This window comes from Vitis vinifera, chromosome 11 (assembly GCF_030704535.1).
Source record: "Vitis vinifera cultivar Pinot Noir 40024 chromosome 11, ASM3070453v1".
Taxonomy (NCBI): Eukaryota; Viridiplantae; Streptophyta; class Magnoliopsida; order Vitales; family Vitaceae; genus Vitis; species Vitis vinifera.
The window spans coordinates 5,703,269-5,716,980 of NC_081815.1; the positions used below are offsets into that span (position 1 = coordinate 5,703,269).

The following is a 13,712-nucleotide window of genomic DNA, read 5'->3' on the forward strand; positions in this document are numbered from 1 at the left end:
TTTACATACTTCTACTGCTACAATGTACTATACTTCTATTGTAGAAAGTGCAACACATTTTTGTAGTCTTGATTGCCAAGACACAACACCTCCTAAGAATGTTATCAAATAGTCTGAAGTTGACCTTCTATTATCTACATCCCCTACCCTGTTTGAATTAGTGTAGCCAATAAGTACCGGTTTCCCACTTCCAAAAGTGAGTTTCAACTTGAAAGTGTCTCGCAAATATCTCATAATCTACTTGACTGCCTCCCAATGTAGTCTTCCTGGATTAGATACAAAGTGACTAACAACACCAATTGCATAAGCTATGTCTGGTCTAGTACATACCATGACATACATCAAACTTCCTACTATTGAGGCATACGTAACTCTTCTCATGTCTTTCTTCTCCTTATATATAGAAGGGTTATGTCTACTGCTTAGCTTAAAGTGACTAGCTAGAGGAGAACTAACCACTTTAGCTTTGCTCATGTTAAATCTTTCAAGCACATTTTCAATATATTGCTCCTATGACACATACAGCTTCTTGGATGCTCTATCTTTCTCAATTCTAATACCAAGAATTTTCTTTGTTGGCCCTAAATCCTTCATGGAAAATGATTTGCTTAACTGCTTCTTCAGCTTATCAATTCTTGAAACATTTCTGCCAACAATCAAGATATCATCAACATAGAGCAACAATATAACAAAATCATCATCAGAAAATTTATGCACGAATACACAATGGTCAGAAGTAGTTTTTCGATAGCTTTACTTCCCCATAACTGATTCAAACTTCTTATACCATTGTCTCGGTGCCTGCTTCAAGCCATAAAGACTTTTCTTCAACTTACACACATAATCCTCTTTTTCTTTTATTGTGAAATCCTTTGGTTGTTCCATATAAATTTCTTTGTCTAAATCACCATGGAGAAATGCAGTCTTAACATCCATCTGCTTAATCTCCAAATCAAGACTAGCTACCAAGCCCAAAACTACACGAATAGACGACATCTTAACAACATGAGAAAAAATCTCATCAAAATCAATACCTTTTTTTTTACTGAACCCTTTGACAACCAATCTAGCTTTGTAATGTGGCTATGAAGTGTGTTCTTCTTGCTTCACTCTATAAACCCACCTATTCTTCAAAGTTTTTTTTTCCATTTGGCAACTTGACAAGCTCAAAAGAATGATTCTCATGCAATGACTTCATCTCATCTTGCATAGGATCAACCCACTTCATCTTATTTTCATCTCACATGGCTTCCTCATAACTTTCAGGTTCTCCCCCGTTAGTTAGTGATACATAATCATCAATAGAATACCGTGTGGAAGGATGTTGGTCTCTAGTAGACCTCCTGAGTGGAATATCTGGTGGAACCTCTACTACTGGTGACTGTTCATGAACATCATCATCCATCTCAACCTATGTGGGAGTTTCAACATCACCAATGCCATGTTGGTCATCATGTGCTTCATCTTCAACCTGTGTAGGAAGATGTGTCAAAGGAACTGGATCTAAGTCAATCATATTATCACTATACTGAAACTCTGTTGCATCAATCTTCTCAATGTCCTATATGGTATGATCTTCCATAAACATAACATCTCGGCTTCTTACAAGCTTTTTCTGTACCAGATTATAAAACCTATAACCAAGCTCATCTTAACCATAGCCAATGAATACATAAGGTCTTGTCTTAGCATCAAGCTTAGACCTCTCATCTTTCAGAATGTGCACAAAAGCCTTGCATCCAAAGACATGCAAATGATCATAAGAAATTTCATTATCTGACCAAATTCTATCCGGAACATCAAATTCTAAAGAAACACATGGTGTAAGATTGAGAACATGTACAACAGTATTCAAAGCCTCACCCCAAAAAGATCTTGGCAACTGTGACTGCGAAAGTAAACATCTCACCCTTTCAACCAGTGTCCTATTCATTCTCTCAACCAACCCATTCAACCAAGGAGTCTTAGGAGATGTCTTTTGATGTTGAATACCATGTTGTCTACAATACTTATCAAAAGGACCAAAATACTCACCCCCACTATCAGTCCGGATGAATTTCAATTTTTCATCAAATTGTCTCTCAACAAGAGCATGAAACTGCTTAAACACCTCTAACACTTGGTCTTTTGTTCTCAAGGTATACACCCAAATCTTTCTTGAATGATCATTTATAAAAGTTACAAAATATAGAGATCCACCAAGTGTTTTTGTTTTCATAGGACCACACACATCAGAATACACTAAATCAAGCATACTTGGCTTCCTTGTATGACGGTGTGTTTTGAATGCAACTTTAGTCTGCTTTCCTACTAAGCAATCAGCACACATTTTCAGAGATCCCTTCTTCATACCAGAAATAAGATTCTTCTTAGCCAAAATCATCAAGCCCTTCTCACTCATGTGACCAAGTCTATTATGCCAAAGCTCAATTGTGCTATCATCATCCACTGCATTGATACTAGAATCAATTATGCTTGCCTGCATCAAATACAATGAGGAACACTTCTTTCCTTTTGCTACCACCATAGAACCTCTGGTGAGCTTCCACTGACTATCACGAAAGGTGTTGCAGAACCCTTCATCATCAAGCTTCCTTGTGGAGATTAAATTCATGCGGATATCCGGAATGTGTTTGACATTCTTCAAAATCAACGCAGTACCATTACTAGTCTCCAAAATCACATCTCACATACCAATGGCATTAGCTGAGCCATCAGTACCCATCATAACACTTCCAAAATCACCAGATGTGTAGGATGTAAAGAAATCTTTCTAAGGTATATCATAAATTGAGGCACCACTATCAATCACCTAACTGGTCTCCTGGTAAGCAAAATTAACAACATCACTATCATAAAACAATAAGGAAATCTAAAGTGGTTGTGGCAACTCAATCATCTTCACCACCATTGTCATTCTTTTTGTCCTTCACTTTCCCTTGTTTCATATCTCTCTTCAATTGGCGACAATACTTCCTTATATGCCCTTTCAAATAGCAATAGTGACACCCAACATTGGCAAACTTGTTAGTCTTACTTTTGCTTCTATCTCTGTTTTTCGAACCTCTACTCTTACTCCTCGTTTTTTTTTTTTCAGTAACTAGGACATCTGACTGTGAAGAAGAACCCTATGACATTCTTTTCATCTTTTCATTCAAAACACAACTCTTAACCAAATCCATATTCATAGTACCATCTGGGGCTGAGTTAGACAAAGAAGTTCTAAACGTCTCCCACGAATCTGGCAATGTACCAAGAAGCCACAACCCTTGCATCTCTTCCTCAAACTTGATATTCATTCTAGCCAACTGGTTAATAATACCTTGGAATGTATTCAAGTGATCTGTCATAGGAGTTCTATCTTGATACTTCAAGCTAATCATCTTCTTGATCAGAAACAATTTATTGTTACTAGACTTTCGAGTATATAACTGTTCGAGCTTGTTCCATAGACTCCGTGCATGTTTCTCTTCGCTAACATGATTGAGAACATTATCATCTACCCACTGTCTGATATAATCACAAATTTGCCGATGAAGTAAATTTCATTATGCATCAGTTTTATTTTCTGGCTTTTCAGAAGCAAACACAGGCAAATAATAATCCTTCACATACAATAAGTCTTCTATCTTTATTTTCCAAACATGATAATTTGATCCATTCAGATTAATAATTCTACTTGTATTGTTTTCCGTTGTTCTACACAAGACACAAATTATCTTGAACCAATGCTCTGATACCACTTTGATGGGATAAACATAAACAATGTACAACCAGATTTTATCACCTCTTGTGAGAACCTAATAGGAATCAATCAAATAGAGTAACAAGAATTCACCCAATCAACAAGTATATGAACACTAACAATTTTTAGTGTGGAAAACCTTCTCTAATGTGAGAAGTAAAAACCACGGGACCCTTAGGCCACTTAAAAACTCCACTAATATAATCAATGGGTTACACAATTCTCTCTAGATAAAACTAGAGGCATACATCAACCATATCTCAAGACAAGTTAATCTTGACAATTTCAACAACTTTGCATAAACACAATAGAGAAATCTTACCAAACACAGCCACTGTTCTCAGACTGAAATATAACTGTTCCGAACTCCAAATCCAATCTCCACCGTTCATAAGGAAAATCAATGAGTTATGAACATGCTCACCAAAAATCAGCTCAATTAAACCACAGATTAACCTTGATCGGAGCTCATGATCAAAACTGTCTAGATAGAAAACTCACCAAAACAGAGGTTTTGTTCTCTAACTAAAAGAACCGTCTAGAACTCCAAATTTGATCTCTACCGTTCAGATTGAAGATCAATGAGTCATGAATCTCTTTTCCAAATTTCAAGTCGATTAGCCCACAGACGAAGTGGGATTAGACCTTTGATGAAATCTGGTTTTGCTTTTTTTTTTTTTTTTTTGGTTTGGATCAAATCATTTTAGATATGACGATTATATTTTGTTCTCCTATTGTTGATCTGTGTTTGGTTATCTTGAAATTCTGAAATGAATTTTTTATAGTCATTGCATTTTCTACCTTGATTTGGATTTTTTTAAAAAAAAAAAAAACCTAAGATCATGACTTCTAGTAATTCCTTGTTGATTTATATCAGATTTGTTTGAAGGCTTTTTTATAATAGTTTGTTCATCTGTTTTTTTTTAGTCCTATGGATTCAGTTGTCTTGAAAAATTAAGCTGTTTTTTTTTTGCCTTAAATTGATGTTCTTTTGTAGATTTTTGTTTAGGAAAGTCTAAATAGGTTATCACATGATTAGAGATTCATTGTTTTAAGTGCCAATTATTAAAATTTGATATAATCGTCTTCAAAACTTTGGATCTAGACTTTTTCCCCTTTTTCTTTGTGGGTATTTGGTTTGTTTTGTTGCAATCATAAATTGATGTTTCTTGTAGATCTCTATTTAGTAACTTTTGACTAGGTTATCACATGATCACATTCATTATTTAAGGCATCAATTATTAAAAGTTGATGTGATTGTTTTCAAAATTTTTAGATCTAGGCTTTTTCATTTAAGAACTGTTCATTTTAGTTTTTCTCGTTCTGCGTGGTTGATTGGTGATTACTTGGAATTTCCATGAATCTAATTTAATTTAATATACTTAGAATTTTAACTTTATGAATTTAAATCAACTCGATTGATCGAAGTCCTTATTTTGCAATTTTTCTCAAATCCTTGTTAATTATAATGGTTATAAAGGAAAATTTTCAGAATTTTGCTCAAATGGCACCTTGAGTTTTTGCATAAGTAGAAGTTCATCTTATCTTTTAGTCTTAATTGTTATAGGTTGATCCAAAAATTGTAAAGAATTTAGAATCTAGATTTCTCAGTTTTATTGTGTTATGTTAATCTGATTATTATATGTGGTTAATTAGTATCTCACTTGAAATTTCTATGTTGATTCAAAATATTTAGATTATAGTTCATGTTGACTAAATATAATCAAGTTGTATTTTTTGTAATTTTAAATGAGTTTTAATTACTTTTAAACTTGGATTCTTAATCATTCTTTATTTTCCACCAATTTATAATAGCTTGATGCCATTTAGAAGCATGATGGGATCTATTGACTAGTTGGTTTAGCTTTGTTAATTTGTAATTTTTTTTTTTAATTTTGATAATTTAATTAACAGTCAAGTAATAGACAATGTTAATATATATTGCTTTGTTGGAATTTGCTTATTTTAAGAGTTTGTACAAGGGGAAATCAAATCTACACCTAGTAATTGGATTTAATTGAAGACTTGGAATAACCTCTTCTTGATTTACATTGATTTTAAGTTAACATAATGAGATTTAATTTGATAGTGATCAAATATTATACTTGGAATTCTTGTCCATTGGTAAGTCTTTCCTTTTCTTTTTTTTAATTGTATCTTGGGATGTCAATAAAGATGGAATTCCATTTGTTTTTAATGTTTGTATGGTTATTATGTGATAATGAGAGACTTTTGGACTAATACAGAAATGGTTGAATAGATGAGAAACAAATGAACAACCAATAATTCTAGGAAGTGAGGATGGATGTTGAAAGGGTTGTGGAATGTTAGGGTATTAAAATTTTATAAATTAAATATTGTCTTGCTAAGAAACGCTATGCCTTGCTAAGCAAGGTACTCAAACTTTCCCCTCACCTTTCTATTTAAAATAAGGTCTATGGGAGAACTTTGTTTGCAATTGTTAGATGTGATGAAAAGCTATAATATGTAACGGTTATAGTGCAATTTGTTATTTATTACCTGCTACTTAACTTTTACAAAAGCGCATTTAAATGCTACCAATGTATGGTTTCTTTGCCTTATTTTTTTTTGTATATATTAGTATCTATGCTTAATTCCTATGATTGGTTGACTTTGCTTTGTTTGATCTTTGTGTTGATATGTCCTTATTGATATTGAGTGGAATGCATAATGTATACACAATGATATTATTGTCGGTGAACTAATTCTTTTGTTTTATGAAAGCACTTAATGGACTATGAAGGTCACTTAATGGACTATGAAGGTTTCTTATCCACCTTTTGTGATTATTGCTCATTGAGTGTGCATGTTTTGATATATTCTTTGATCCATGATATCCATTGTTTTACCCATTCATTATCATAATTACTCCAACTTACTTAGTAGAGACCAATTTTAGGGCTTAGAGGGGTGTTACTATTATGGTACCTTCTCGACTAGTAATGGGACCCTCGGGTTTTCAAAGAGAAGCTTTTCCAAAACAAGGAGTTGTGTTTTTTAGGGTTTTGTTTCTTATTTTATTTTTTCTTCAAAAAATAAAAATAAATAAATATTGACTCCAATATTGATAAATTAGTTTTTCACAAATAAAAAAAAAAAAAAAGCCAATCAAGCCATCAAATAGGAATGCATGCGAAAAATGCAAATCCATACAAATATACAAAAGTTCATTTATTTAGACACTAGACCTGGCTTATCAACCACTCAACTAAAGAAAAGGGACATGTTTTCCAATGAAATAAAAGAGCAGCTCTCGGTAATAGGAGTTCAAGTAGAGGAAAGCAATGATGCCTAAGAATGTCACTCCATATGATCCTCCAAAACTCCATAAGAATATGGCTTCCCAAGAGCTATTTTCTCTGTTGTTTGAAACTGGTGGTTTGAGTGCAGGTGGGGCACTGGTCGGAGTGCTACATCGCTCTAATGGCAGCCCACATAGAAGAGGGTTGCCCTCATAACTGCTTTGTTCAAATGTTGCAAATTGAAACTTCCTCTCTGGAGTCTTACCTGATAAATTGTTGTGAGCGACTGTGAAGACCGTCAAGAAGTTTAACTCTACCATCTGTGGTGGAATTTGACTTGTCAATCTATTGTGGGATAGGTCCAAGCTTTCTATTTCCTGTAGGTTGGAAAATGTCTCTGGAATTGTTCCTATCAACTGGTTGTATGATAAGTTTAGACTATGAATCCCACTTAGATTTCCAATTTCCGGAGGAATTGGACCTGTCAATTTGTTCCCTGAAAGATCCAATCCAGACATGAGGTACAAGATGTTTCCCATATAAGATTCAGACCAACTCTTCGTTATGAACTCTATTTCTTCACTTTCAGCCGAAATGCCAAAACTGATGTGAATAAACTGGACCTTAGCAAATTGATTTTTATATGAAGATGGATCTGGGAAAACATGAGTCCCACCAAATGCACTGGTAAAAAATGTGCCATCCATTAATGGAGCTTTCCTTCCAAAAGTGATATTATCTAGGCAAGAAGGTATAGTTCCGGAAAGATGATTATGAGAAAGATCCAGTATGCTGACTGATTTGAGCTGACACAATTGAAGAGGAATTGAGTCTTCAAGTTCATTTCCTTTCAAGAGAAGAACCCTCAATTTTGAAAGCAAACTAATCCAATGGGGAATTGGGCCTGATAGTTTGTTATCCCTCAAATTCAATGTCACAAGAGAGGTAGCTTCAGACAGAACATGGGGTATAGGTCCTGATAGTTCATTGTTTTCCAAATGTAAAAACTTCATTTTTTTTAGATTGGCACAAGGCGGAAGGGTCGGGCCAATTTTGTTGTGAGAAAGGTCTAAAAAGCGTAGTTCATTGAGTTTGCAAAGGCTTGTTGGCACAACACCATCCAAATGATTTCTAGACAAGCTAAGTGTGCTCAAGACTGAGAAGTCTCCAATCCAATTTGGAATTTGACCCCACAACGAGTTAGAGCTGATATCCAATGCTTGTAGTGAAGAACTATTCAAAAATCCACGAGAAATCTCTCCTGAGAAGTTATTGTTATCCAAAGACAAAAAGAATAAATCTGTCAAGTTCGATTTTGTAGGAAGAGTGCCATGTAAACTGTTGTTGGATAGCTTTAAAACCAATAATGAGATGCAACCCATCATCATGTGCTCAGGTAGTTGTCCCGAGAGATTGTTATTTGACAAGTCTAAAGATACCAACTGTTCCATGTCTCCCATTGAGGAAGGAATATTACCTTGTAATGCATTTCTAGACAAGTTTAAGACCTCCAACCCTGGAAAAATTGAGCCGATGAAAGGTGGAAGCTCTCCGTGAATGCAATTCGAGGAGAAATCAAGCAAAAGCATGTGGGAATGTTTTGAATTTGAGGGCAAATCTAGAACACCCGTCAAGCTGTTACTTCCAAAGCTTAGGTATTCTAGTTTCGTATTATTGTCTAATAACCAGGTCGGGATATCTCCTGTTATATTGTTGTGGCTAAGGTCGACCATTCTCAAATCGTATTGACTCGGAAGAAAGCTGGGTAACACCCAGCTTGGCCAATTGAGGGTGCAGTTGGATAATCGGAGGATTTTCAATTGAAATAGAGGAAATGACCATATTGGATTTTCAGTCTCAACCTTCAAATACTTGTTATTGCTTGCAAGGTCGAAAACCACGAGCCTGGAGTGGTTAAACAGTGAACCAAAATGGATTGAACCCTCGAAATGATTATCAGAAAGAGAAATGTACTCGAGCGACTTCAGATTGGAGAAGAGAGATGAAGGAATAGTTCCACTGAAATCATTTTCGGATAGGTCAAGCAAACGTAGGGATGTCAGATTGTTGAGACACGCAGGAAGACTACCCTCAAATCCATTACGACTAAGATCCAACGCTTCAAGGTTGAGTTTGCACAGGCCTGTAAAGGTGAAACATGTAATTTATAATTACAATTAAAAGCAGTGGCAATAACTAAAAGGAAAAATTATATTCTGGATTATCTTGTCTGTAGATAATTTTAAATATTTTTATTAATAATAAATATGTTTACACTCTCAATCTTTTTATTTCTTGTTTTAGAAAATAAAATTCCCTAGCATTTTTAAGAAGCCAAACATGTATATGTTAATATCTAAAATGCCAAAGAAAATTTCATCATTCAAATCTGCATTTATAATTACTACACATCACTACTATTTTATTTAAATTTTTTTAAAGTTGTGTGACAGTTAACTAGGAAATTTTAGTGGTAAAAAGCAAATTAAGGAGATGCAGATGGAAGACTATAATGGAAAAAAATGTGACCAAAAAATAAAAAATAAAACACTAGGAAAATAAGATAGGGAGGAAAAATATGAGAGAAAAAAGCATAGAAAAAACAAAAATAGATTTGTGCTGGTTGCTAGAAAGTTTGATTAAAAATGGTAAGGCAAAAAAATTGAGTGTAGGTAAAAAGAAAGAAAAAATGGAGCAAAATAAAAAATGACTTTAAAGTCTATAAAACTTCAAACTTTTTCCACTTACTTAACTCTTATATATAAAAATTAAATAATTAAAAAATATATACTTTTCTTTCACAATAAAACCAAATATTAAAAAATCATTTTTCTTAATATTTTATTTTTCTTTTCCTAATAGTGTCCAATAACCAAATATAACATTAAAGTTAATAAATTATTTTTATATAATACTTCAAATTCAATTAACTTATTATAACTTTTTTATATAAAGATTAAATATTTTGAAAATGTATAATTTTTTTACTAATTTTAATTATATTTTATTTTATTTATTTTTTTATATTTTCACATTACAAACAAATATGAAAAAATTATTCTTCTTATTGTTTTTATTTTTTAGAACTTTCTAGAAACCAAACATAGCTTAAGATTTACTATAGTACAATCTTGAACATGATTAAATTGACCACAAAGTGGACTTTACGAACTGATTCTATGTAACTTCATGTAAGAAGGGACAAGTTTTGGGAGTTAAAATTGACATGCAAATCAAGTAGCTAAAACCATTCAAGGGACTCAAATTTAGCCGAACTCCATATTATTTATGTATATACGTATATTGTTTATCAAACTTAAAGTATTAAAAACTTGTTTGATAATGATTTTAGAAAACATTTTAAACTTTTTTACCACTTGAAAATAACTTTTTTGATGAAAAAATTGAAGTATTAAAAAAGTTATAAATGCTTCATAGAATTACTATCAAATAGATTCGAAATATCCAACATAGAACTACAAACAAATCACATTTGTGTTCTTGAGTTCCTTGTATCAAACTCAAAATCGCCAACCAATCAAACTTAGAATTTTCATAAACCATACTTGTTTGTGATACTCAACATGATGTATGTACATGTGTATGCATTATCAAACTTAAAATTATCAATCAAATTTAGAATTGTGAATAAGTCATACTTTTGTATATAGGTGTTACTCAATGTGATGTGTGATCAAAAGTTCAATTTAGATCAAAAGTTGATGAATCATAAAAGAAGTACAAGGTAAAAATTAAATGATTAAAAATATAATTTTAAATCAAAATATGATAAATCATAAAAAGTACAATGTGAAATGTAATTAAAGAAAATTTAGTTGTTTCAATTTTATTTGCTATCTCTAATAAAGCTTGTTCTACAAATTGGAATAAATATATTTGCAACTTATAATAACACTCACATTGGAACTAGTTAACAAATCTATGTTTGGAATCCATAAAAAATTCAAAATCCTAGCCACTTACCTTCCATGGACAAAGAACCATTTAAATTATTGTAGCGAAGAGTTAAGGATTTAAGATGGCTCAAAGTGCTAATAATTGGTGGAATACCACCCATTAAACTATTCCACTTTAGATTCAACACCTCTAGCCTGCTCAAATATTTTAGTCCTATCAGAGAATGGACAAATAGGTTAGTATTAGGAGCAAATCAAAGGTATACCAAATGTTTTTTATTAGAGTTAAGATGCACACACCTTCCAACTGGGAAGAATTTATATGATTGTCGCTAAGATCCAGAACCTTGAGTGAAGGTAGGGCACTTAAAATTGGAATTGTTGTCAAAATATTCCCTTCAACATTTAGAACTCGTAATCTTTTCAATCTTAGTAAGCCTTGAATGCCTACATTAATAAATGAATAATATTTATACTTATTGCTATGTATTTGAAAGTTCCAATTAAGTTTTAGTTAGTGGGTATAATAGAAACATTGATAAGAATATCCAAGACAATAAAATATTTCAAAATAGTTACTATAGAATTAAACAAAGAGTAATTGAGATTACCTTAAAATTTTAGTTGAGAATATTTAAGAACTAAAATGAATAAAAACTATAGTATGAGGATGTGGAAAAATATTTTAAAAAATAAAAAAAAAATGATAATATATATTGTGAAATACCGTGACAAAGGATAATAATGAGAAGAAGAAAATAAGAGAATAAAAACAAAAAATATAGAATTTATACCATGATTTAGTTCAACCAAAAGCCTATATAAATTGGTTTTATTCAGTACTGTCCGCTGTACAGTGGCATAAAAGGAAAAAAAAGGGAGGATTTTAAATTAATAAAAAAAATCATTTTTATTTGTAACTTCTTTCTTCCTTCGAATCAAATAATTTTTTTCTTCAACATTAGATTGAACCAGCCTAAAATATTTTGACAAAAATTGTGATGGTTTTCCAATCCATGTAGCCAAAAGTCAATCATACTAGTTTATGGAAGATAAAATGATAATATATATATATTAAAAAACCATAGGCATGAGAGGGAGCCACCAACCTGTCAAACCGTTTTCAGCCATATCTAAAATTTGAAGTTGCTGGAAGGGAAGAAGTAGGGAGGCATTCAAGGACCACTCTCCCAACTCAGAGTCTCTGATTGAACTGAGAGAAAGTCGGATAACTCGGCTTGTTTTGTTATCACATGTGACATATCTCCATCTGCAACAATCACCAACCTCTGCTCCCCAAGAAGAAAGGGCTGTGCCATTTGGGTGATTGATGGAAGCTTTAAGTTGCAAAAGACCAACTTTTTCTTCCTCCATGCACCCTAAACTTCCATAACCAAGTAGCAAACTTAAAAAAGTCCCATAAACTGCAAGATACAAATTGGAAGAGACTTCCATCTTGCAGTTCCCAGTTTGCTATTAACTGCTGGATGTATTCTTATACTTGAGGATGCATATTTATAATAAAATTTACAGCTGCCGAGTTTGAAATTTTGAATAACTAAGATACTTCCATTTAAGATATTTGTATAGGACTTTAACCTAATATGAAATTATTTTTATTGCACCTCTTTTCAATTTTAAACCTTTTTTTTTATAAAGTGGTCGTACTTCTAAAAAATAATTGTCTTTTAATTTTAATGTTATATTTCCAAAAAAGTGATCGTACTTCTACGGATTAAGTCAAGCCTTAACGCGTTATGAATACCTTGTTCTACAGATCACTCGTTCTACACATAAAATGCAGTTTCTGCAAGATTTTCAAGTCTGAACGCGTTCTGGATCCTCAAATTATAAGTCATGTATTGACTCCTGTTTTTCACTTACATCATGTTTCACATATATGTCTCCATCTCTTTTTTCTACGTACCGTCTTCATTGCTACGTTTTCACACTGATTGAGATTGATAATGAAAGCGCTTTTAAGTGCATATACATCTATGTGATCAGTGTGAAAACATAGCAATGAAGAAAGGAATCAAGGCAAATATATATCTATATATGTGAACAACAATATAATAAAGGAATCCGGGCAAAAGATTTGTCTTTTGTCGAAAATGCAATCCATTCGGACATAGGCATCATGTGAAAGCTAGGATTTGTTTTTTGAAAGCGTGTAGGAATGGATGAGACCTACAAATTATGACGCATGTGAAAGGTAGAAAACACTCGCTGTCACCCCTCTGAGTTTGATTGATTTTTTTACCCAACACAGATATGCAGACGTGGCTTAAGATTCCAAACTGAATTAAAGGAGTTTGCGGCCAAAGTAATCTTTGCTGAAAAAAAAAATATCAAACTAATACAACTTTTAAACTATTTGTCAAAATAGTCTTTTGAATCCACGTCAGCAATCCACATCAGTAATCCACTACTCTGAAGACCCAATTTTTTCATCCGAAATCATTCAACAAAAACCCTAACTATTATTTTCTCTTCTCTGCGGCTTCCACCATCCCTCCTCACCGTCTGCAGCTCCCATCATCTATAGCTCCCACCAGCAGCATCTACTAGGTAAGTTTTTTTTTCCCTCATTTTCCTTAGCTTTCTTACTAACTTGTTTATTTTCCTTTTTTAATAAAAAAATTAAAAATCCACTAATTTATTTTCCTTTTTTGAATAAAAAATTAAAAATCCACTTGTTTATTTTCCTTTTTTTAATAAAAAATTAAAAATCCACTTGCTTGTTTTCCTTTTTTAAATAAAAATAAAAAATTAATTAAAAATCCA

At 32.6% G+C, this 13,712-nt stretch overlaps 1 protein-coding gene across 2 annotated transcripts; it reads right to left on the reverse strand.

Annotated features, from left to right (window-relative positions):
- Nucleotides 1–6,860: 6,860 nt before the first annotated feature.
- LOC100248825 (receptor-like protein 13) lies at nucleotides 6,861–12,451 on the reverse strand. Of its 2 annotated transcripts, XM_010658205.3 has the most exons (4): nucleotides 12,035–12,451; nucleotides 11,226–11,372; nucleotides 10,993–11,139; nucleotides 6,861–9,151 (listed from the first exon to the last, which is right to left on the reverse strand). In XM_010658205.3, exons 1-4 carry the CDS (start codon nucleotides 12,378–12,380, stop codon nucleotides 6,975–6,977), a joined length of 2,817 nt encoding a protein of 938 aa, XP_010656507.1. In that variant the 5' UTR covers nucleotides 12,381–12,451; the 3' UTR covers nucleotides 6,861–6,974. The 2 variants fall into 2 exon arrangements, with proteins under 2 accessions (XP_010656507.1, XP_010656508.1); XM_010658206.3 differs by lacking the exons at nucleotides 10,993–11,139; nucleotides 11,226–11,372 and having other exon boundaries at nucleotides 12,035–12,450.
- Between the last annotated feature and the right edge of the window lie 1,261 nt (nucleotides 12,452–13,712).